Genomic DNA, 25,037 nt, shown 5'->3' with positions numbered 1-25,037 from the left:
CTTACATTCTTCTATCAAAGACGGTGATTGAGGAAGGTGACCTTTCTCTTTTTCTTTTTAATTGGACAGGTTTCTGTTCATGTTTGACACCTGCCAAGAGATGAAAGGGATGGCTTCTTATCAGAAAGGCTGTAATGCAGCCCTGGAAGGCACCAGGGCAGAAGATGCCTTTCCCTTTCAGGTGAAGGCAGTCCCTCAAGTGGCAGCTACCGGAATTAACCACAATTAGCAGGTCTTGAGGGAAAGGGGACTGTGACAGCATTCATAGAGGGACAAAAACCCCACACAGAAAGCACTCAAAACCAAACAGATCCTACCCACACAGAGAGACAAAAAGAGGAGCTGAAGGATGTTCCTGGCTGAGGGAGTGATCATGTGAGAGCCAGTCTCAAGGTGATCTTTAATAGCTCCACTGAAAAAAAAACCCTACACTGTCTTTTTAGAAATTCATTCAAACAAATCAAAGTCCAGGCTAAAGATTTGTAACTGCTGGCACCCTTAAGAGCAGGCTCAGACTACTTTATGAATAAATCCACTAATTCTAATGGAGGTGAGGGAGGAAGGGGACACAGATAAATTCATTTGACTCTATTAATTAAAAAACCCACCAAGTCTCACCCCCCCTCCACTCGTTAGAGGTTCTGTGAAGGGGGGAGGGGGGGAGCTGTGCTCATTAATTATGCAGAGAATGCAAAACTACCATCCCCTGAATGAGTTTAAAATAAGGAGAAACCCTTTCAGGATGGGGAGAAATTACTCCCCAAGGCAGCTGAAATTTCTCTTGCAACTTCAAAGGACAATAAATTATTCAAGTGGCTCGCGCCACCCCGCACGCTCCCTCACTCGCTCCCCTTCTCCATTTTATGCTACTGACTCAATTAAAGGTTTGCAAGACTCAGAGAAACTTTGTGGAATGTTAAAGCAGCAGCTCCTTCCCTTCATTTATTTTTTTTCTCCTCTCTTTCTGAGCTTTGCTCCTTCCTCTGGGCCTCCAAAGGCAACAGGAGCCACTGGTGCGGTGCAGATGGAACCGGTGGGGTTGGGTTGAAGGGAGCTGTGTGAAACAACAACGTTTCATGTCTGCAACAAGCGAGATGGGATGTGCTGCACATGCCCTGTGCAATGCTACTGTGAACACAGGTCAATCCATGTTCCCTCACATCCACTGTTTTCATTCATTCATTTCGATTTCTTAGCAGTAGATGCCCAGCTTTCTAATGCTCTCTCCTGGCAATGTGCAGGTCTGGGTTAGCTGTGATCTCCTCCATGGTCACGCTGGGATCTGCTGTGCCCTTGGACAGAACAGGCAGCTCCTCTGCCAGGCTCTAACAGGACTGTTTAGCCTTTGCAGGATGAGAACCCTAAACCAAGACTGAGGCTAATTACACCAGACAACAAGATGGCAAGAGGAATCCTTGCTCAGAGAAGCAAATCCAGACAAGCAAAAGGAGGGAGGGAAGGGAGGAAGGTTGAGAAGGTGCAGTCAGAGGGAGGATGCTGCAGACTCCTGCTCCAGTGCCCGGCCCACAGCCTGCACAAGGAGCAGCTCCCCCACAAGCAGCAGATGGCAGAAAACGTGACTATTTTCATGAACTTTAATAATCCCCCAAAAATTAAAGGCAGCTGCAGCACAGGGAACATCACAGCTTTCTAAGGTGGGAACTGGGACCAATTATGTTGCAAGAGAACATCCTTGACTGGAGGGGAAGAGTGGCACAGAGTAAATAAAACTGTTCTTTGGAGATTGTGTCTCACAGGCCAACTTGAGCCCAGATTCCATCCCACGCACACTGAACGATGTTCCTCTGATTGGGTGTCCTTGAAAAACACTCTGCTTGCCTTCTAAGAATACATCCTGGGCTTGCCAGGCCACAAAAGGGGTGGGAATACCCTCACAGATTCCCTTCAGTGACCCAAGAGGTTAAAATGTAGTTGGTCTTGAAAAAGGCACAACCACACGGACCTTGCTGGACAGACAGAAAGCTGATGTGACCTGGCATCCTGGTGAGATCCCTGACAGATCCCATCCTTCCTGGCTACATGAGCAAGAACTGTCTGGGGTGAAAAGGACACCCAAAGGAGAAAGTCACAAAGGATTAATTATTGTCTTCCTGGTAAAGGCTGATGTAGAGTAAAAGCATCCAGGGATGGTGAAGATACACGTTTCCTCTATCAGAAATACTTTGTAGGTGACATTTTCAACCAAGCCTCTTGTTTACACAACAAACAGATGCTCTTTTCCCCCAACTTAGCCATCTAATGAGGCTGAGCAGCAAGAACCTTTGGTTGGGAAAAGATGCTTTACTAGGAGACACCCATGACTGGGTCCCAAACACCCGTGGCTGCTGCTGTCCCCAGGTGCTCCTCAGCAGAGATTAATCTAATAAGCCCAGCTGAGACCTGGGAGGTGACAGCTCCTCTGGCCCCAAGGATGGTCTTTCAAAGATGATTTATTTCCTCTCAGAATCCTACAGGAGACACAAACTTTCTAATTGGAGTTCTCTAACCACACACACACACAAAGAGACAAGAAAATAAAGGAAGAGATCCATCACTCCATCCAGACAGGGAAGGTTTGATTCAATCAGGCACTTGAACAAGGTGACACAGAAGCTTAATTCAGTGTCCTTGAGTGGGACAACTAGTCCAGAACCCTCAGCAATCGCAGGCTGGATTGCAGCTGGCAGATAGAGAAAGTGGCAAAGGAAAGGGGAATTCGGAAACAAGGAGAGCAAGGTGTCTCCTTACCTACAAAGGCAACTGGTGCATGGGGAACACAAGTAGCAAGTGGATCCCCAGGAGGCAAGCAGGGATCTCTGCCCTCTGGGAGGATGCAGTTCAGATGCTGTCTCCTCTTGCACAGTTAGACTTTACTCACTGAAGGAACAGAGCTGCTCCAGCCCCAGCCCCTGCTCCAGCAGCTTCCCCTGGCTCAGGGGGCACAGGAACGTGTCCAGGTGGGGTTGGGAACCTCCTGAGAAGGAGCCTCCACACCCTCCCTGGGCAGCCTGGGCCAGGGCTCCCTCACCCCAGCACCAAAGGACTTTCTCCTTCTGTGCCAGGGGCACTGCCAGTGTGCCAGCCTCTGCCCCTTATCCCTTGTCCTGCCACTGGCCACCACACAACAACCAGTGGCCCCAGCCTCCTGACACCTACCCTTTAGGTACTTGTTGATGAAGATGTTAAACCAGACTGGCCCCAGAATCATCCCTGTGGAACTCCACTGGCCACAGCCTCCAACTCGATTCTGTGCTGATCACCACCCTCTGGGCTCTGTCATTCAGCCAGCTCTCCATCCACCTCACTGTCTCCTCATCCATCCTCATTTCTGATGAGGATGTTAAGGGAAATAGTGTCAAAAGCCTTGCTGAAGCCCAGCTAGACACCACCCACTGCTCTCCCCTCACCTACCCAGCCAGTTCTGCCATCAGAGAAGACTCTCAGGTTGATCAAACCTGAGTTCCACCTGTCTCTTCTCATTGCACCAGCTCCTGAAACATGGGGTCACTTTCTCAGCCTGACCATGGACCTACACAGGCTCTTCTCCCAAGCCAGGGCAGGGGTTTCCATCCCCTCCACGAGCCCTCCACTGCCATCTGCTGCCAGACCCCCCCACGCATGCACCAGGCAGGAATTACTGTGCTCTGCAAATTAACACTGGAGCAGCAGCAATTAAAAAGGAAGCAAGCCAGGGTAATGCATCATAAAAGGGCCTTTATTCCTTTATTTTGTCAATTGCAATTTAGATTTAATTATTTATGGTAATACTTCAGAGCAAGCTGGTGAGTGTTCTGTAACGTGATTTATAAAAGGAAGGAAACCTAAGTAATAAGTAACATTTGCTACTGCATCTGCTATTAAATCTTTGCTGGGGTGGAGAGAGCCACACACCAGCCTTCTGTGGATGCAAAGTACTAATTAGCAAAGCACTATTGTAAAATGCAAAGGTTTAATCAATGGGAAAGGAAAAAAAACCCACTTGAAAACAGCGAGCATGCTGATTGCAGTTATGAAAATGATCACATTTCTATACAGTAAGTGGCTTTTTATCTGCAACTGAGGAGCACTGGCAGCAGGCACGTTGTTCCTTCGGGTGGCACAGGAGGGCAGGAGCACCTGACCACTGCCCTGAGCCCCAGCCAAATGCAGCTGCACTCTGCACAGCACCGGCAGGAAACATCCTGCCCAGTGACAGCTGGTGACACCAGGCTGCTGCTGGCTGTGCTCAAAAGGAGCTGGTTTAAGGTGCTCGCTGCAGAGATGTTATGACTCAGGCTGGATGCATGACCAGGAAACACAGAATCACAGAATCCCTGAGTGGTAGGGGTGGGAAGGGCCCTGCAGAGCTGCTCCAGCCCCAGCCCCTGCTCCAGCAGCTTCCCCTGGCTCAGGGGGCACAGGAACGTGTCCAGGTGGGGTTGGAAACCTCCTCAGCAGGAGCCTCCACACCCTCCCTGGGCAGCCTGGGCCAGGGCTCCCTCAGCTCAGCACCAAAGGACTTGCTCCTCCTGTGCCAGGGACACTGCCTGTGTGCCAGCCTGTGCCTGCTACCCCTTGTCTTGCCACAACAAACACTGGCCCCATTCTCCTGACACCCACCCACCCTTTAGGGATTGATCAGCATTGCTGAGGTCCCCTCTCAGCCTTCTCCAGGCTGAACAGCCCCAGGTCTCAGCCTTTCCTCCTCACCCACATGTTCCATCCCCTCAGCATCTTGGTGTCCCTGCACTGGCCTCTCCAGCAGTTCCCTGTCTCTCTGCAACTGGGGAGCCCAGAACAGCAAGGCTTGGTTCTATAGCCAGGTCATCAATTTGGGCAACTAGTCCCCTCCCCAGACCCATATCCAGAGCTCACCGGTCTGTGCTGTTTTCCATCAGCTCTGAGGGGCACGAAACCTGTCTCCTGTGTGCAGCACATCAGTGCTCAGCTCTTGGAGAAGGCCTCCCCTGAGTCACTCACTGCAGGAATGCCAACTAATGTCACTTGTACAACCAGCTGAATCTTTAACAGAATGATAACACATCCCATTTAATGAGAGGCCACTGAGAAACAATCATGGAGTCAGAAAGGTCTCGTTCTACGTCTGCCCTTGACCATACAGAAGAAACTAAGGTGGTGTCCATATGCAAGAGAGGAACAAGAGAAGAAGCAGGTCTGCTTTATACCTTTCAGTTATTATCCTCTTCAGGAAGAACAGCAGGCAGAAAGCAGTGTGTTGCTTTGGGTTTTTAATTTAAACAGCAGTTTCCTTTAAATAGAATGTTCCTGCCATAGAAAGACTTCAATTACTGACTGAGATCAATTAGCCTCGGAAACAAGGGAAGTATTTTAATGGTCCTTTGATTGCAGAGGCCACAGCTCTGGAAGAGGAGGCAAGTTGAAGCTTTTCAGTCCCAGATGTTGCTGCAAGGGGAACTGTTTCCCTGGGAAGCTGGCAAAGGTTGTGCCCTCCAAGAGACACCATCCCAGGGCTTCCCTACCTGCGGCAGGGGCAGCAGGCGGCACTGCCCGGCATCGCCCGCCCCGGGGGCTGCAGCCCCTCCGGTGAATTAGGGCACGAAATGGGGTCAGAGTCGTGGCAAGCAGCAGCCAAGTGGAAGGCAGCCAAGGGATTAGGCAGCGTGACAGAGCCCAGGGCCATCTGATGGGAGAGGACATCGTCAGGAGAGAGTGACAGCTCCTCACACGGTCTCCGCAGTTGTGACAGACAAAGCTGTTCGCTGTTTCCATGCCTCAGTGAGGAGCACTGCAGAGCAGCTCCGATGCTACTGACTGGCCTGGCACAGGCAGAGTGCAGCAGGCCCTCCAAAAACAGGAGCTATCAACTCATCACCACCAAGCAATAGCAACAGGCACAGAGGGGTGGGAACAACCCGAACGTAATGGGGAGCATCCCCAAGGGCAGACAGGTCATGGAGATGCTGACATGCTCCACAGGTTACAAGAGACAACATCTGGCCCAACGTCATCTGCACATCAAGGAGGTAAGAGCAGCCCTGCCTCCTCAGCCACTGAGTCCTGCAACCTGCAAAGCTCCCATATGTACATCTGTGAGCAGTAAGAGGAAAGAAAAAAAGCACAAAACCTCACAGTTCAGGATCCAAGGACACTGCAGAAGTACAGGAGAGAGAAACTTGGCTGCTAGCACTGAGGTGTGTGCTGAGCAGTGACAGCCTGCAGCAGGGCTTGGGCCACACAACTGGTGCCTTCTGTGTCTGACCAGCATCAGCCCTTCCTGAAGACACATTTCCACCAAACGTTCCTTGTAGCAGTCAGACAGCACGTGGGATCCCCCAGCTCTGCTGCAATCTCTGAGCTAATCTCACCCCACAGAAGACAGAGACAGACAAGATGCTCATTCTTTCCCTGAGAGGGGTGTTAGCCCCTGTGCCAGGCTGCCCAGGGAGCTGGGGGAGTGCCCAGCCCTGGAGGGATCCCAAAGCCCTGGAGCTGAGGTGCTGTGGGTCAGTGCTGGGCTGGGCAGGGTGAGGGCAGGGCTGGGGCTGCAGCAGCTTCAAGGGCTTTGCCAACCCAAATGATTCAGTGATACACCTCATGGTTCCTGCTACTCAAGACAGGCAGCTCAAACTGAAGCCTGAGTATTTCTTTATGAACACCAGCAGCAGCATCTGAGGTACAGACTGACCCACAGCTACACACCACAGAAGTGACCCAACAGTGAACCTCTGAGAGCCCAGCTCACATTCCCAGCTTCTTCAATGGACAAGAACAAAAGGAAACATTATCTTTCTGCACATGAACATGTCTCCCTGTAAAGAGGGAGAACTGAACAAAACTCAGGAGTGAGGCAAGGGCAAATATAACCACAGTGGCCTACTGCAGAGAAGAGAGAAAGCACTGTTGAAAGAAACCCTCTCTCCCAGCAACAAAAGGTCGAGGATCCCGTCGGTCAGCAGCGGCTGCGTCACCTTAATAAACCCTGATAACGAAGTGATTACGTTGAAAGCTGCCAAGGGCCAGGCTGACCAGAGCAGCCTTCTCACCAGCTTCAAGCAGCTTTGCTGGGGAGCAAAAAAGAACCAGTCCTAATTCAATCAGCTTGGAAAAGTCTATTCCCCACTGATCCCAGGCGGTGGGCCCGTGGTGTCACAGGAGCACTCACGTTGCTGCAGATCTTCACTGGGGGTTGTTTTCCCCCTTCCCCTTTTCACTTTTTTAAAGCAAGAATTGAAAGGCAGCAAAGATAAAAAACTGTGTTAAACTGGAACTGGTTCACTCAGGGGAAGGAGAAACATAATACTCTTTCTTTTGGGAGATGTTTAGAATCCAGCCCCAGCAAGTAACGTGACAACGGTCAGCAGCGTCTGCAATGTGGACAAGCTGGGGAGAGATGGGGCTGGGAGAAGGGGGAAGAAGGCTCTGGCAAGAACTGTCAGGCTGTTCCCTCCCCTCCTCTCCATCTTGACAGTCTTTGGGGCAGCCTGAGCTTCAAAGCAGGCTGTGAGGACCCAGCTGCCCTATATCCCTCTAAGGCAGGACTGGGAACAACAGTGGAAAGCTGAAGGTGTTGGAAAATTAAGAGACGTGGTCAAGCACTGAGCACTCCTTTACCATTAAAAAGGAGAAGGGGAGACTTTGCTGGCTGTAAGCACTAAAGCCTGTTCCTGCTGCCTTTCTCCAGAAGAGGCAAAGCACGGGTGAAGAAAAGGAGCAGGGCAGCAGCAGAGCCACTTACTTTCAGCTACGCAGCCGATGAGCAGCACGGAGAGGAGGTTCACGAGGGAGACCAGCGAAGACATCCCAGGGCTGGGAAGGATCCTCATCCTCTGCAACGGCCCTCGGCCCCAGCTGGAAAGGCTCCGGGTCAGCAGCACTCACAGTGTCTCCCCAGCGTTGTCAGCACCTGTGGATGCACAAAAACAAAGGGGAGAGCTCTTAGAGAGGGGAAGGAGGGCACTGGGCATGCCAGAGGGAGGGGGCAGTGAACAGAGCCCGGAGAGGCAGCGGGGGCTCAAGAACGCGATTGCTCTGCAACGCTGACTGCGGGGAGGCCAGGCAGCCCTTTGCCTTGGTGCCAAAAAGGACTCAGTCAGCTCCAGTGCTCAGCAGAGTGTTGGGGGCAGGGGCCCAGCCTGCTGCAGCCCCCCTGCTCGGCAGGGAACAGCAAATTCCCGTGCACATGCTCACACAATGGGAGGGACCAGCGAGGAAAGCACAGCCCGACTCCTAGGCACCAACGGCCCCCAGCCCCCGTTTGAAGTTTCACACTCAGCACCTTCTCTCCCCTCCCCAACACGGGAGAGAGTCAGCATTGGCCAAGCAGCACGTGAGCAATGGAGTGTGAAGGGATCTGACCCGACAGGGACCCTCTTAAAGGGTGATTTTTCCACCAAAGCGCAGGGTGAGCAAATTAAAACCAAAAGTCGCCCATGAAAAACCCGAGAAGGAAGAAAGAAAACCCCTCCCCAAGATAGAAGATGAAGTAGGAGATGTCTCCCCATGTCCTGTTTTGTGTTTTGAGGATCTGTGCAGCTGAGGGAGATGTTTCCTTCCTGCCTGGACAGGCTCAGTGTTGTGCAGCTCTCACCCCAAGGCAGCGAGCCTGAACCTCAGCCCTGCAACCAGCACACGCTGCCCAGAGCCCCTCTCGCAAGGCAAAGGCACCCAGGCCAGTCTCCCAGGCTCCTCAGCACAGCTGGGACTACAGCAGCTGTTCTGTGTGGCTGAGTCCCTGCCTCACTTGGTGCCTCAGTTTCCCACACAGAGAGGAATCGTGTTCAGAACTGGAAGAGACGAAACCTGGAGCAGGAGGTGCCGGAGCTGATGCTGACGGAACAGAAGCACTTCATGCAAATACAGCCTCCAGAGGGTGAAAAGAGAGGTTATTGTTCCTGACTCTGCCTGCCCTGGATGTGGCAGAACGTGGCTGTAGGACAGCAGCAGCATATTAGCACGGCTGGGAGAGGGGAGAGCAAGCCCAACACCAGCTTGCTCCCTTCACCCTGTCGGCACATTTCCATGGAGACAACTCCTGGCTCCAACTGGAGCTGCCTGCTTATAGCTTTATCCTGATCCCTTTGCAAAGCTGGAATGGCATTAAAGGAGCTGTATTCTTAGCAGCTACCCCAGCCCTGCGTGTCACTACTGGTAAACGCTCCCTTCAGTGATAGAGGAGAGCTTTGCCCCAGAAGGGCTAAAAATAAGAGTGAGAAGTGCAGCCAGAACCTCTTTGTAGGGTCGGCAGCTAAAGGGTTCCTCCAGCAGACAGAGGCTGAGCACCAGAATAATGGGCTGGGGTTGTGAAGGATGCTCTCAGATCTGCACCAGTTCCTTCCTGCTATCACTTACCCCAATTAAAAATCAAACCTGGGGTTTATCACCTTTTGGAGAAAAGCCAGGTAGGAGACACTGAACAGTGATCAAAAGCTTGGGAAGGACTAAGGGGATGGTGAGGTTGCAGAAGCTTTCTGATACACATCAGGGCAGGAGACCGTTGGGACAGGCAGTGTGAAGGGGCATTTTAATCTTTTTCTGTCCCATTAACTCTCCAAGGCTTGAACTACACACAATTAAAAGAAAAGGCAGGATAAACAAGAAGTCCCCACATGTACTCAGCCCTAAAGAGCAACTTTTCAGAGAGAAGCTTTGGACTTGCACTTTGAGGATTACAAAGCCTCTGCTGTGTGCCCTGTGTTAGTCCAGAGCCATGTGAAAACCCAGCACAAATACTGACACTCTCTCCAACAAAAGGGGGAAATATGGATGATACCACTGTGAATCTCTTCAAATGTTTGTTCTAGATGCACTTAGAGAAACACAGAGGTTCCAGCCAGACTTAACATGGGGTTTGCAGGGTTCCAGGGCACACAACAATGCGCTGGGGTTTCTTTTGTTGTCACGAGGTGAGCGGAGACGAGGAACATTATGAATAGCCGTGATGGTAACTGTTAATTAAACTGGGGATGTGGTATCAATGCCAGCACAACAAATGGAACCGAGTTTGCTGGCTCTCTGTTCTCTCTGCTTCAGTCAGGCAGCTCCTAGTTCCCACCAGCAATGCTGGAGGGGGAGAGGACAAGAGCCAGAGAGAGTGAGCATCCTCCCAACCACTTTCGTTCCCTGTATGAATACAAAACCAGCCAGGGCTAGCTCAGCCAGCATTTCAGAAACTCTTGCTTTTCTTTATCAGAGCAATATCCTCCCACTTCAGCCCCAGTAAATACCACTAAACATCTCCTTGAGCCTTGCCTGCTCTCCAAATGCAGCACCAGCAGCCCAGAGCAGCGAAGAGGCTGCACTGCCCCACGCAGCCTGTCCCCAAAATCCCCTCGACGATGGGGCCGAATGCAGACATGCCAAGGAAATGTTCCACCTCCTCCAAAGAGAAGAGCCCAGCAGCTCTGCTCTCCCACAGCTAGCAGGGCTTTTCATGCCACGTAACGGGCTCTGATAGAAAAGGTCTGGTAAAGGGGATCCAGCAGCAGCTCCAAGATTAGAGAAGGAGATGCCAGAGGGTGACACTTCCGCTCTGCTGCTAATGCGCTTCCCCAGCCCTTGACGGAGACAGAAAGTGCTGGCAGAGATATTAGGACATGTCAGTTTCAATCCAGCAACTCATCCTTCAGAGCAGGTACGTCACTGGCTGTCTCCCCCTGGATACAGGATTTTCAGGACAGCAAGATGTGCACCCACCTGGGTCCCCTGCGGATACCAAGCAGAGACTGGGGCAGGAGTTTGCTCTGCTTTCCTGGCAGCACCCTGGCAAAAGGGAGACTGGCCACAGACTCTTGTCTGCTGCCTGATTCCTGCCTACAAGGCAGAACATGCAACATTTAGAAACCCAGCTCCCATGCAACAAAGCTTCCCTGCCCTTCCAGCAGCGCTGAATCCGAGGGAGAATTGCTTTGATGAAGGCACAAATCACAAAGGTTTCATCACCCATCCTCTCCCCTCCTCTGTGTGTGCACACCTCACCTTGTCTATGCTCTTTGAAGCAGGTTTGCATCACTCCTCCTCCTGCCTGTCTGCCGAGACCCAGCCAAGCTCCTGGCACCATCCAAGTAAACATAATGGCAGCTTTCCTGCACTGCTCCACGGACCTGCAAGCCCTCACTAAATTCTCTGGCACAGGATCTCCTGCAACAGAAGCAAACCACCTAATAGTCCTCAATCCTTGCTAAAGAATGCAATTAAGTGAAGCCATGGCCCCCAGTGGGGTCAGATTTGTGCTAGATACGGTCACATTTCAGGAATAAGATTAATTCTTCCAGTAAAAGAGCTCCTGGAAGGCATTCATTCTTGTGCCCTGCCTGATCTCTAGCTCTAAGTATGTACATGTGTGCACTGTGTGAGCACCGAGAGCTTCATCTTGAAGAGTCTTATTAAATACAATAAAACTGAGAAGCATTTCCAAGCAGCAGCTTCCCATCGTGGCTCCTCCAGCCAGTACAGAATTGGGCATCTTCAGGGACCCCAGGGTGTGAGGCACAAAGGGTAAATCGCCCAGAAGCACCTACATTTCTTAAGAGCTTAAGTTCCATTGAGAGTCAAAGGGACTTAACCTAAGCTGCTAAGATGCTTTTGAAGATTTTCCTTGCAGCAACTCCCATTTCAGAGGGTGCTGGACACCTAACTCCCTTAAGCTACTTTGGGAATCCGAGGGGATACAGGAGGGGGGGCTTTATCTACAGACCAGTTCAGCTGGCTTGGTGCCTGCTGCTTAAAGAGGGAGCCTGTGGGAAATGCTGCTAAAAACAAGCTGTGTGCACAGTTGCAGACACTGGGATGGGTCAGAGCTATGCAGGTACTTTGCCATATGTTACTTTTTCTTAGCTCTTTTGGAGCTGGTGATCAAAAACGTTTGCTCTGCATTGAAAAAAAGAAACATCTCCAGAAGGGGAAGGCTCATGCCTTCATTTCAGATTCATGAGAATGGAACAACCTGAATGAAAACCTGCCAGAAAAACATGAAGCAGCATTTGGGCTTCTCCTCTGTTTCACCTGCACGTGAGGAGGTGAAGGGCGACCTTAAAGGAATTCTCTGCAAAAAAAGTTCCACACAGATCTAGTGGATGATTAAACATCTTCATTTTCAGTAGCTGCTGCAGGAGAATTACTCCCATTAGACATATCAATCGAAGCAAACACCTTGCAGGCAGAAGGCTGCACTGAGGTCTCTTTTTCCTTCCAGCAGCACCAGCTTAGTTTGTGCTGCGTATTAACAAAGGTCAGTGGGTCACTTCATTTCCTCCCAGCAACCTCTTTAAACAAAGAAAGAAAAGCTTTTAGCACGACCACGAGCTCATTTGTCATCTCCCCTGGGGAGGGGAGAGATGAAATTTGAATTGGACACCCCACATTTCTACCTCTCCTCTCAAGCCCAACCCCAGCAGGGCTGGGACAGCGATGCCAGGGCTGGTGGCTCCTGCAATGTGGGGAGCTGGCCCAGGACCCCACTGTGGGACTTCCCTGGGGGTTCTGGGGGGCAAGGAGATGCCAAATTGCATTGCTGTCCCTGGAAGCCTGTGTGGCCCATGTCCCTGCACTCAGGTTGCTTTGCTGGCAAGTATTAGCCTCTTATCCCGGCAAAACAGAGCACTAAGACCTGAGCTTCAAAGTATGTTTCTGACACTCATCTCCCCCTCCCCACCAGCTAAGCACTACTTAATAGCCAGGGAGAGAACAGAGCCAGGGTAGTTCTCCATCAGGCACTTGGAAGCGAATGTCAGGGCAGAGAGGGAGATGCTGCAGATGCCTCTGCTTGAAAAGCAGCCACTCAACATCAAACCTTGGTGGGACAGGACAGTCCCTCCCGGGAAGCTCACCCTGGGGTGAGCTGGGGCTGCATACAACAGCGTAACACAGGCTTATGAGATGTTGGGAGTTATTTCCAAGTCAGCCCCTTCTCCTCCAAAGCTGCTGGACACGGCTCCTCCTCTATGCTTGACTGCAACTCCCCAAACCACTTCAAAATGCAGGCCATGGTCTTGGCAAACACAATTAAGAGCTGCTAGCAGAGATCCTTCAGAGCTGAGCATGACTGTTTATCTATCAGGGAGTTACTTAGATCTTAAGAAAAATATTTACAAGAAAAAGGCAGAGCATTATCTTCCATGGGGAAACAAACACAGATGGAGAAAAAGGAGCTTTGATCAGGACTGTCTTGGTCCTGCTCACTGCTTTTTATCCCCAGAGCTCCAAATGCTTTAATATGACACTGGTATCCCTTTTCACAATGTAGGAAACCAGAAGAAACTGCACACTAAGACAGTGCTCTGAGCATGAAGTCATACTGCTGTGTTTGAACACAGACACACACGCTCTCTCCCTCTTCTTCTTTCCTCCTGTGGCATTTCTGGCCCTCCCATGTGTGCAAGTCCCCAGCACTGTCCCCAAGCAACAGCCACAAAGGCCAAGTTGGAGGTGCAACAGCATGGGTGTTGCAAGAGATGCTGCTCCCTGCCCAGGGGCGCAATGGCACCGTGAGGGTTAAGCCGTGGTCACTGCAGGAGAAATGAGACAGGAGAGCTCTGAGTTGGGTTCCAATCGTCAGGAGAAATTAACTTCCCCCCCTCCCCGTTCCCTGCAGTGACAGCTCTGACGAGCTGTGATGTATCTGCAGTGGCTGGGCAGCGCCGGGCAGGTGCAGCACAGCACGGACGGGGCCGAGGGGACATCGCCACAGCCAGAGGCAACGGGCAGTGCGGGAAGCACAGCTCCCATGGCCAGGCTGCACTGCTGTGGAGCACAAGCCCACCCACGCTGTGGGGTGCTGTGGCTGCAGCTCAGGGAGGACCCCAAAGGACCACTCCTGTTGCAGTAAAGGCAGAGCAAAAAGTCTGTGCCACGGCATCACACACAGATCCTCCTGGGCTCAGCGCAGAGCCTGGGATGAAGACGTGGCCTCTCTGCCTCTGCATGCAGGAGCTGGGCTCTCCTCCCAGATGCACAAAGGCATGAGGGAAGAATTTGACCAACGTTCCTCTCTGCTGCATCCCCTTCCCCCTCTGCCTCATCCCCTTCTCACTCCCACCATCCTCCAGCATTTGCCAACACACCACTGCAGATCGCTGAGCGCCCGACAGCATCGGCAACTGCCGACAACTACATTTCCTTGTGGTTCAGGGTAATACTTTGTGTTTCTTTTTTTAGGCTTTTGAGCTTTATTTATTTATTTAGGAAGTCATTCATCATTAGCCCCAGCTTAGCTGCCTGACAGACTGGGAGTTCCTTGGGGCACAGACTGCATCTCGTCTCTGCGTTCGCCACGCGCTCACCGACAGCGCTGGGTAAATAATCGCCCGTCAGCCTCATCTCGCAGCACCCTCAGCACAGCACACCAGCCAGCCTCCACAAAGGGAAGAACCATCTTCTCCTCCAAGGAAATCATGCTAAAGAGAACATCACCCAATACCTTCCTCCTAAAGCACCTGCACCCCGAGCCTGGGAGTCAGGCGGATGGGTGAGGCGATGCTCAAGACCAGTGGGGAAGGGCAAAGGAGCACAAACCCAGCACCAGATCACTTTGGCCTTTGGAACACGAAGCACCTGCCAACTAAGATGACATAAGACTTAAAAATACCAACATCTTTTGCTTCTTTGGCCCAAATGCTTTCCACGGGTAGAGATTCCTGAGTAAGTCTGGAGAAAAGGAAGGTGTACTCGCTTCTCATCTACAGCAAGTGCAGCAGTTCCTGGGTACACACATCATCCCTCGCAAGGGACCTCACAGCATTTATACACATGTTGGCTGGGAGCAATTTCAACTGTCTGCTGCAGACCCAGGCAAGCACCCTGGTCCCTCACAGCCCCCTGAACCCAGGCAGCCTCCTGTTGGGTAACATGAAGTTGGTCTTGATTACACACTAAGAGAGGAAAACTCAATCCCCCCTTGCTTATCAGTTTTTAAAGGGTTCCCCATGGCCAAGAGATGCAGAGGGACTGCCCTTTCTCATTCTGGAAGAGGCACAACACAGGCTCCAACAGCTCAAGCCCACACACAGGCAAGCCAAAAGCCTTGAGAAACAAAAATGAAAGGAATACATTTCCTTCTATGGCCTGTTCATGACATGGCCACTGTTGTCTGCAGATCCCTGAGAAGCCAGGCTGGGAGATGACATGGGAGGGCTGTGGTCCCTGGGCAAGGACGGAGCTGCCTGCACACACTCTGCTTATCAGCAAAAAGCAAACGAGAGGAAATAAAAGTAGTGAAGCAAACACACCAAGTTTATCCTAATTACTGTTTTGCTGGCAAATGAAAATCATTGTGGCCACAGTGCAGCCCATAATCTGTTTTGTTGATCTGTTTTGTTTCCTCGTACCCTATGACAAAGGTAGAGTGTGCTTCAGCTGGGAAGGGTTGGAAGCAGTGCTGCAAAAGGGAGGGTGAGCCTGGCTGTGCACAACGTCCCAGCAGATGCCCCCCAAAGCAAAGAGGGATCCTGAGCTGTGGGGAGGAGGAACGAGGCCTTGTCTCGCTTGGTTCACACCACAGAGCCGCCTGAGCCACCCTGGCTGGCCTCTTGCTCATTAGTAACCAGCAAGTAAAGCTAATCAAGGTTATTACCAAGTGCTGTCTTCCCTGGGTTTTGTGGCAGCCTGCTCAGAAGGACGTTCACCCAACCTCTGTGCACCAGGGACACTTTGCCTGGTCATGGGGACCTGCTGCTGGCCTCTCACAGCCACAGGCCCATCAATGTCTCCACACGTGTCCTTCCAGCCCAGGATCAAGCACACTGCAATCAAGACCAACACAAGCAACCCTTGAACATCCTGGTCCTCCCCTCTCTCTAGTTCAACCTGCCTTTTCCTTCAGGATCTCTCCCCCCACCATTTCCTTGCCAGGAGCTCCAGCCCTACCAGCCAACACAGTGGGTTAAACTCCAGAAGGAGGATTTGGTTTTGAGCTTGCAAGACAGAAGATGAGCAAATCCCTCCCCTTGCTCTGGCAGGAATCCTGTGTCTCAGACCCAACAGCCAGGGGAGATTAAGAAAGGAGGAGAGAAAGAAAAAAAAACCCCATCCATCACTCACTGCCACGATCTCATCTGAATTTAAGAGCTAAGCTGGGAGGATGCTGGGTCACTGCTTGGGCTGGTGGAGCCCTGCAGACCAGCAGACACCAGAGCAGACTGGACAGAGTCTCAGGCTGCACTGCTCAAGGTCAGCAACAGGGCTTGGAGGCCCCCTCCACACTCTGTATTTGCTTTCCCTCTGATTTAATTCTGGCCTATCTGTCTAGAGAAGCCTCTGGCACTTGTCAACTCCTTGTAGAAAGGCCCAGTTCAAGCAGGTGCCTGCAGGAGTTACTTTAATGCACTGAATGAAGCCCCACGAAACACAGCAGCGTGCACCAAAGCCCAAGAGCTGCCTGCCAGGAACACTTCTGAGCCGTGCAGCTCAGCCAGGCGAGGCTCTGCTGCAATTGTCGCCCTCCAGATGAGATGCAAAATTAAGAGGCTGCTAAATAAGCAGAAACTGGGACTAACACGATCCTCACAATGCTCCAGCTCCTGCCTGACAGCCTGATCTCATCCTTCTGCCTTGCTTCTACTAAATACCATTTTCCTCCCTTTCTGCTCTGAGCTGTAGCAGCGCGGTGCTGCCGGGGCTAACACACCCCACCCCAGAGACGCTCCTCGCTGCTTAAGACAAAGCAACTCATACACATCCTTGTCCACACCAGGGATGCATCAGAGGCAGCTTTAAAACATTTATAAGCCATTCAGAGATTGATAATATCCCTCCTACAGCAGGCTGTAGGAAAGGAGCTCACAAGAGGACCCTGGGAGAAGCTGCCCTTTACCCAGGATCCAGGCTCCACTGGCTACGCACGTCATTCTGTATTTCACTTTAAGCCAACATAAGGGGTTTTTTTGACAAGCTGGTGAGATGATCTAGGTGTCTTTGTTATCAGTCAGTCATCACAAAGAGCAGGCAAAGAGATTTCTCTGAGTAAGGCTGGCTGAGCGTTCATGACAAGGCTCCTGTAATGCCCAGCAGCACACACGCACAGCCCCTGCACAAGTGGGCAATGAATTAAACATGCAATAATAGTTACTCGGCAGGTGAAGGCCATCAGCATGCAACAGGCTCTAAAGCCTAGCCAGGGAAAAAGGATGCTTTCTGTCCTCCATTTTCAGCAGGGTGAGGAAGAGGTAACTGCCTCATAAAAGCAGATTCTTTCCCTCTTGATGAATGTGGCTGCAGGAAGCTTTCCAGAGCCCACAACCCCTCTGGCCGCTGAGGCAGCGCGAGCGCTCGGTAATGACTTGTCCATCTTCAGAGGCACTGAGCCAAACAGGAACGGGGCCAACAACAAATCTCTGCTTTGGACATGCAGAAGCCACCATATTGCAGAAAACACTTTGATTCCTGCTGCACCATCTGGACTCGCTGGAAATGCAACTTTTTTTGTCCCCGTCAGTTAGCGAAGGGAGAAACCTGCCATGCCCTGCAAGGAGAAACCTCCCACTGTCCCCCCACGGGCGGGGAGCAAGAGCTGAGCCCCCTCTGCAGCTCCCTTGAGGTCTCTTTGCACACCCTCCCCCCAGCCTCACACACTCTGCTCATTCAGAGCTCACCCACAGTCTGTCTGCACCACACAGGGGTCCCACCTTTGTGGAAAAGTGAGTTCCTTGCACTGAAATTTGCTAAACCACCAAGAGGTGAGCAGCCTCCCATCCTGTCCCTCTCACCAGAAACACAGAGCAGTGTGGCCAGTCTGACGTGGAGCACTTCCCAGGGGGAGAACATCACCAGTGCCCCACGGGAGGGGGCAGCAGGGCCAGGGCCAGGCAGCACTGCCTGGGCACGGGAACACCATCACTGCAGGTTTTGAAGAAGGCCAGGCAAGCATCTGCCTCAAATGTGTGCTGCTGCCTTGGGCCAGCACGAGGGACTAATTGACATTCCAACCTCCCTTCTGTCGTTACTTTCTATGATTTTACAACCTCTCTAAACGGTTCATTTATCCTGAGCGAATTCCTGCTGCATCCTGCTCATCAGCCAGCTGGGCAGCACCTTCCTCCAGCCAAACCCACTGCAGGTGCATGGACAGAGTCAGCACCAGGGCAGCCCTCAAGGAAGAAAATAAGGGGAGGGAGGAGGAACCCCAAAGCATCTCTTGCTGAAAAAATAGCATTAAGAACCATCTTAAATCCCTCAACTTCAGGCTTGGTCACTGGCCTGAATTAAAGCCCAGACCCTGAATGCAGCAACTCGTGGCCAAGGTGGCTCTTGCCTTGAAGGGGTCAGTGTCTCCAGCAACAAGGACTCCAATTAAAGCCTGTAACGATGCAAGCCCAAGACCTTGCTAAGCCCTAAGCAGCCTTCACCCAACACTCTCTCTGCTAATAACCCAGTGCTGCAGCCAAACGATGGGTGCTGGGCTGCCTTAAATATTTATAAGGATTGTAGATTGCTTCTTGCCTCTCCATAATGATCCCCTCACACACCCCCTCCCCCAGGTGAGGCCGGTCACTGCTGGGGCAGGAAGGGCTGCTCTCCCCCCAGCACACCCCCACAAGCACCCCAACACCTCTGCAGCACCAAGGCTGGGTTGCCAGGGCAGGATTTCAGTTTGTTTCTCAAGCCTCCCCCCCAGCCCTTTCCCACTACAGCCTCAGCTCAGGTCCTCTCGTTAATCTAATTGTTCTCCTAATGAAGATCTGCGATTCCTCAAACATTAATTACCAACGGCAGCAGCAGCAGCTGTGGAACAAGAGCTCCCTGTTCCTAATAATACGCTTCACACTTTTGCCTGCCACAGCTCAATTTAGCTTTGCGTGATTTGGCTAGGGGGAGATAAATAATATTCCAGCTCCTGGGCTCTGCAGACAAGCCCCGGAGGAGACAATGCTCTCCTCATGGCCAAGGTGCTCTGGAGCACCACAGGTTCTCCTTCAACTGCTAAAACCTCCTTTTTTTCCCCTTCCACCTCCAGCTTGAGCTCCCAGCCCAGGGCTGTGCCTCTATCACGGCACCATCTTCATCAGATGCAGCTTTTAGCAGGTGGAAAGAGTTCTGCAAACAGCTGGACCCACGCCAGCTGGAAGGAAAAGAGAGGTGCTACATCCACAGTCCCCATCCCTATTGCAAATAAACCAGCAAGAAAGTGAGACCGTGGATAGGGAGGAAAACAAACAGCAGTAGGATTTGCTCAGGCTGTCAGGAATGAGTCAGGGGATGGAGGTAGAGAGAAAGGGGAGGGTGGCTGGAGGGAGGGAGGGAGGGCCAAGCTCAAGCTTTATTTGTTCCACTCATGGTAAAATGGAAAAAAATAAATGAATGGGAAGGTTAATGGTGATGGTGAAACTTGAGTAGACAGCAGGCTGAGGGAGAGGCTGAGGCACGTGCTCTGCGACGGCAGAAGCTCAGGGCTGAGCACAGCGGTGGGCTCACATGGGTGCAGGGCTGTCCCACATCCCCCAGGCTCTAGAGGATGCTCCCATCGTGTCCATAAACCAGCAATGGTTTTGGCTACAGCTGTGGAGATGAAGGAGAGCTAAAGGCCCAGGTCCAGAGCCAGCCCCACTGCTGTCACTGCATTTTAAGGGCAGCTGATGTCTTTATCCACCTCAGTCCCTAAGGCAGTCATGGAAAAACCCTGTCCACAGTCCCTAAGGACAGCACAGCCACCTCTGGCCTGAGGGCATGCAGGGGGAGAGGGGAGATAAACATGCCTGGCCAGAGGAGAGCTGCCAGCCAGAGTCCCTCCTGACAAAAGAGGCTAAAAAACCATGGGCTAGGAGAAGCAGCTGGAATGACTGGAGCCAGCAATAGCTGCAGCAGCCCCTCGCCAGCACTGCACAGCCAAAAATACACAAGGGGAACAAAACAACACAGTAAAAAGAAAGAAACCAAAGCCACAAGAGTTTTCAGTGACAAAAGCAAACAAATAGATTTGTGAATAAATATTGATTTGACAGGAAGTCAGACAAAACCCTTCCAAAAACACAGGCTGGCACTGGGTCCCTCTCCCAGCACCGGGAGCTGCCGTCAGCCCTCTGTGGAGCCGCTGCACGGCCGGCAGCTTGAGCAGCTTCACAGGGCTTTTGTTTCTGGGCACACTGGTCCCCCCCCAAGGCCCAGCATCACACACCAGAGATTTCATTCAACCACAGAATCATTTCATTCAAGTCCAAGCCTTCCCCTCACCCTGCCAAGCCCACCACTAACCCATGGCCCTCGGCACCTCAGCTCCACGGCTGTTAAATACCTCCAGGGATATTTCAAGAAACAAATGCACGGTCCAAATGGCCAAGGAGCCTGCACTGGGCAAAGCATGGAGTACAATGAGCAAAAGACCCACTATTCACCCTAATCTCTCTCTGTGAGGGGAGAGGAGGAGGTCAGCTGATGCCTTCTGGAGTTAAATGAGCCTAAGAGCGAGGCTGAGTCAGAGACTCGTCACCACGGGGGCAATGGGATGCTGCTTCACACTTGCTTCTCCCTGACCACAAACACATCTGCACATTCCCTGATCCTTCATGGACACACACAGGGGCCTTTCATCCTGGGAAAATCCCCATGGCACTGATGCTTCACAAAAGGTAATTAATGTGCCCATGAGGGGAATTTGGAGACTTGCTGCCCATTCCACACCAGGCAGCTCCAGGGCACAGATGGGCACTGCTTCATCCATGGCAGCACTGGGATTGTGAGGTAGAGTCCAGGCCCAGCACACAGCTGTCCTTCCCCTGCCTCACACAACCCTTTGTATTGGGTTAGGGAACCTGCTGCTGAACCTCCCTTTGCCTCCTGCAGCCCCCCATGAGCCACATCAGCGCAGCAGAAAGCATCCACCACCACCACTGATTCCCCACTCAACTCCCAGCCTTGCTCTGCTCATGGCATCCAAAGCAGGGATCGAGGTGGCAGCTTTCACCTGCTTCACTCCCAGAACCATCATGCTGGGAGAAAGAAAACCCACTGCTTTCAGGCCATTGCAAATTAGAAGTCACCTGGAACGAGGTCTGAGTGCTCCAACCCAGAGCTCAGCAGACAGCACCCAGCACACACGTGATTTTGGGGTGAGCACTTCAGTGTGGATCCTGCACACCTCCAAAAAAAGGGTTTCTTTTGTTCAGCTTCCTCCCAGCACAGCAAAGAAATCCCAGCCCTGTGAGCACCATGAGGGGCCAGTGACGCTGAGCACAGCTTTCCTGCTCATTTCTTTTTCAATGAGTGAATTAGCAGGCAGCCAGCTGACTTGAACATCCCCTTATCTCTGCACCAAGCTCGCTGCTGAGGATTTGCATAATTTTAATCTCTCCCACCAATGAGCATGAAAAAATTAGTTTTCCACTATTTTATCTTCTATTTGTGTTTAATAAACAGAGCTGGCAGCTTTGCTCCATGTATTTATACTGGGAACTGTGGGGGGGAAATCCCACATCTCCAACACTTGGCCAGGTGGAGGGTTAAACTGGAGGAGGAAAGGCTCTGCAAAGCTGCTTCACAAGCTGCAGCTGGAGACAGATTTGAGATTGATGCTGAAATTTCCTTGTCCAATCCCAGTTGTTTTCTCCTGAGTCCCTTTCCTATCTCCCAGCACCAGCAGCCAGGCTTCCTCCCATCATCAAGACCTTCGATTTTCCTCTCTTAAGAGTCTGTTGGACTCATCCCAAATACAGGCTCTAGAACACAAGAACATCAGGACTCCAAGGACTGGGAGGGAGGTGCCTGGACAATGAAGTTCCATCTGGAGAAACCTCCTTGTCTCTGTTAGCAGGGAACCACATGGGGAGAGGGTAACCACAGGTCCCTGCTCACGGTTCAGCTCTCCCCAGGTACTCAGCTCAGCAAGACCAGCCAGGCTCAGCAGCACCCAGCACACTGAAGGCCCTTCTCTTTGTTTGCAGGATCCTCCATCCAAATTGCTCACACTTGGTGGAAGGAGGGAAGGGAGAGGGAACCACGCAGAAAATCACCAACACAGGGCTTTGGGTGGGTTTTTAATGTCATGCAGGCTTTAAAACAAAAGGATGCACCAAAAATTAAGCTCATCCATATATATATATATATATATATATATATTTAAAAGCAGTATTTTAAAGAAAAAGCCTCCTTCTTTTGGCCTTTCTGCTGCAGAATGAGAGCATTGCTTTTGGCAGCACACAGCAGCGAGGGATGCACGCCAAGCCCCATACCCCACACCCCTGCACTTCTGCATCACACAGCTGAAATCAGGGCTGCTCTGGAGAGTGAGAAAATGCACAGGACTGCTCCTCAGCTTTATAGGTCTCCCATAAGCAGTGAGGAGTCGAGCAATGGCAAGAGCAATGCCCACCAGTGCTGAGGAGAGAGTTTCTCCCTCTCCCTCCACCCAGCTCTTCCCTCTGATCCCAGCTTCCACACAGCCTCTCCCTGCTACCAGCCCCTCTGCACCCAGAGGTGCAATTACCTTCCATACATTCTCTATTTATGCTCTAGGAACCATGTAATTTTCTAGTCCAAAAACATAATTAAAGAGTTTTGCTCCCTGGACCTGAGCCCTCTCTCCTGTCTTCTCTAAAAATACCCCACATGGCAGCCCTGTGCCAAAGGTCAGCTCACAGCAGGGCTGAGCCATGGGATGAGGAGTAGCCCTGCTGTGATGGGTGTCCTGCAAGGGGAATGCACCCAAAAGCACCCACTTTGGCCCCAGAAAGGGGCTGCCCCCATGGGAACCTTATGCTCTGCAACCAGCCCAGCTTTGCTGCAGTCAGGGCTCCAAGGGGTTGCCTATGCAAGGAAAGGTTAATTCAGATTTAACTTTTAATGTGGTTTATCTAACCAATTTTAAAGCCTTGGGCAGACAGACTAATTGGGAATTAAAGGGACTCTGATGATCATTGCTCTTCCAGCAGAACCAATCTGGGGTTGCATCCAGTCTATTCCAGGATAAATCCAGCCTTCCAGATGAGAAGCAAAGGCACATCTGCACAGGGGAGTATCAGACCCCAAAGACACCAGCTCTTCCCTGTGCAACAACAAAACAAGCCATGGCAGTGGTCTGGCCCCAGGAGGAGCACAGCATTTAGGACCTTCTCCAACCAGGCAGTTACTCGGGTGCAGGAGAAGGTGCCAACCCCACAGGTCTCTGGCACAGTTTGGCGCTCCTCCAGCCACCACATCACCAGCCAATGGGGCTCAAAGCACTCCCAGTGAAGAAACCTGGGGTGAGAGATGTGCAACAGGCAATGAAGCTGAGGAAGGGTCTGGAGCACAAGTCTGATGAGGAGCAGCTGAGGGAACTGGGGTTATTCAGTCTGGAGAAGAGGAGGTTGAGAGGAGACACAAGCACTCTCTACAACTACTTGGAAGCAGGCTGTAGTGAGGTGGGGACCAGTAATGAATGACAAGAGGAAACAGCCTGAAGTTGCACCATGAGAGGTTCAGATTGGAGATGTCCATGCAGTCACTCCTCAGTTTCACCGGCCCTTTCAGATCCCACTGTCAGAAACAGCAACAGAGCTGCTCACACTTGCTCCCACCCACAAAAACAGTCAGTGCTGCTTCCCACCCCCAAAAAGCAGCCGGTGCTATAGCAGACACAACAGGACATGCCATGAGAGTCCCAGGACAGAGCCCAGGACACTGAGGACAGACAGACACTGAGGCAGCAGAGACCCTGCAGGAGTCAAGATGCAAAAAGAAACCCTCTGTGCTCGTGAAGGAGCAAAGTGAGCACTGCCAGAGCCCAGCAGGCACCCAGCACACCCACCACCGAGCCCTCCCATGGGCAGGGGAGCTGGGGGCTGCTTCCTGGGCAGGCAGCACCCCGTCTGCCCCCCGGTCCTGCCCCGCTGGCGTCTGCACAGACACGCTGGGCTGAAAGCTGGGCCCCGCTCCCCCGGCCAGAGCAGCTGCGCTGGGTCCCGGCCAGCCGCTCCTCTGCCATGGCTCGGGGTGGGTTGGCAGCAGACCCCGCTGGCTGCTGCTCCTTTCCAGCTCCAGTTTGCTTCATTTGCTTCCTGAGTGGAAAGGGCCACATCCCCCAGCAGAACGGGGCGGCTCCCAGCAGGGCTGTGGGGGAAGGAGCAGGGTCCCGCAGCTGCCGCGGCACCGCACGTGTGTGGGGAGGTGGAGGAGTAAGAGCAACAACACGAGGGGTGGGGAGGAGGGGGAGAAAAACAGAGAGAGACGTAAAAACTGACTATGAAACAACCCTGGGGGAGAATCACCCGCCTGGACTTGCTGTAATTACGCTCCCACTGCCGAATACAAAGCTCTTGGCTCAATCCTCTCACAAACGGGAGAAGGAAGGTGAAAGAAATAGATTGTATTTAAAATATCTTGAAGGGTCAAAACAACCTTTTAACTTGTCAACTAACAAGTTCAAACAGGACTGCGAGTGCTGCCTTCCATAGCTTCCAGGGAGACACACTCAGAGCAGTCATCTGAACCCAAGTCCTCCAGGCCTTTACAGCTTCTTTTGACAGCCAGAAAAATCAAGGTAAAGGGGTTGGCATTCTACCCCAAAACCACTTCCCAGCAGAAGCACCAGCCTGGACACAGCACTCCAGCACACAAAACAGAGCTGCTGAGGTCCAACTCCATCTCCATCACCCCATGTCCTTGGGCAAGTCATGTTGCTTTTCAGCACGCTCCTTTCCACATCCTCCCTGTAATTATGCCCTTCATCGCCCGCTCTCGTTCCCCGCTTGCGTGTGCCACACGGCCTGCTCCAGCCAGGGAGGAGAGCTCTGCCACCCCCTCTCCCTCGTTCACACATGCCTTTGCAAACAGTGCAGCCAAACCAATGCAAATCCCCAATAAAAACACTTGCTTAAAAAAACACCCAACCCCGCTCCTCACAAACTCGGGGCTGGCACAGCTTGAGCTTGTCAGAGCATCGCCCAGAAGCCAAAGTACATACAGAGTTCCCATGAGCCAGGCGGTGAGTGAAAAGCCAAAGGACCCCACAAGTTTTGCCTTCACTTGTTAATTCACGTGAGACTGCTCTGATATAACCTTCTCCTGAGGTTGCTCAGCCCATCCACAGCCTCCAGGAAGCCACCTGAAGGGGAAAAAAGCAGCATCCACAGAGCCTTTGGTGCTGAGTTCAGTAAATACAGTTTCCTCAGTTTCCC

At 52.0% G+C, this 25,037-nt stretch overlaps 1 protein-coding gene across 5 annotated transcripts in view; it reads right to left on the bottom strand.

The window, feature by feature from the left end:
• The window catches only part of PTPRS (protein tyrosine phosphatase receptor type S), a 154,349-nt gene that overhangs the window by 91,627 nt on the left and 37,685 nt on the right, over positions 1 to 25,037 (bottom strand). For all 5 annotated transcript variants that reach the window (XM_062015199.1, XM_062015202.1, XM_062015201.1 and 2 more), the window contains exon 2: positions 7,697 to 7,864. In XM_062015199.1, coding sequence (XP_061871183.1) covers positions 7,697 to 7,784 — 88 coding nt within the window. In that variant the 5' untranslated portion in view covers positions 7,785 to 7,864. The remainder of the gene's footprint in view (positions 1 to 7,696; positions 7,865 to 25,037) is intronic.

This window comes from Colius striatus, chromosome 25, assembly GCF_028858725.1.
Source record: "Colius striatus isolate bColStr4 chromosome 25, bColStr4.1.hap1, whole genome shotgun sequence".
In the NCBI taxonomy this organism is placed as follows: domain Eukaryota; kingdom Metazoa; phylum Chordata; class Aves; order Coliiformes; family Coliidae; genus Colius; species Colius striatus.
This window is presented reverse-complemented; position numbering and strand designations above follow the sequence as displayed.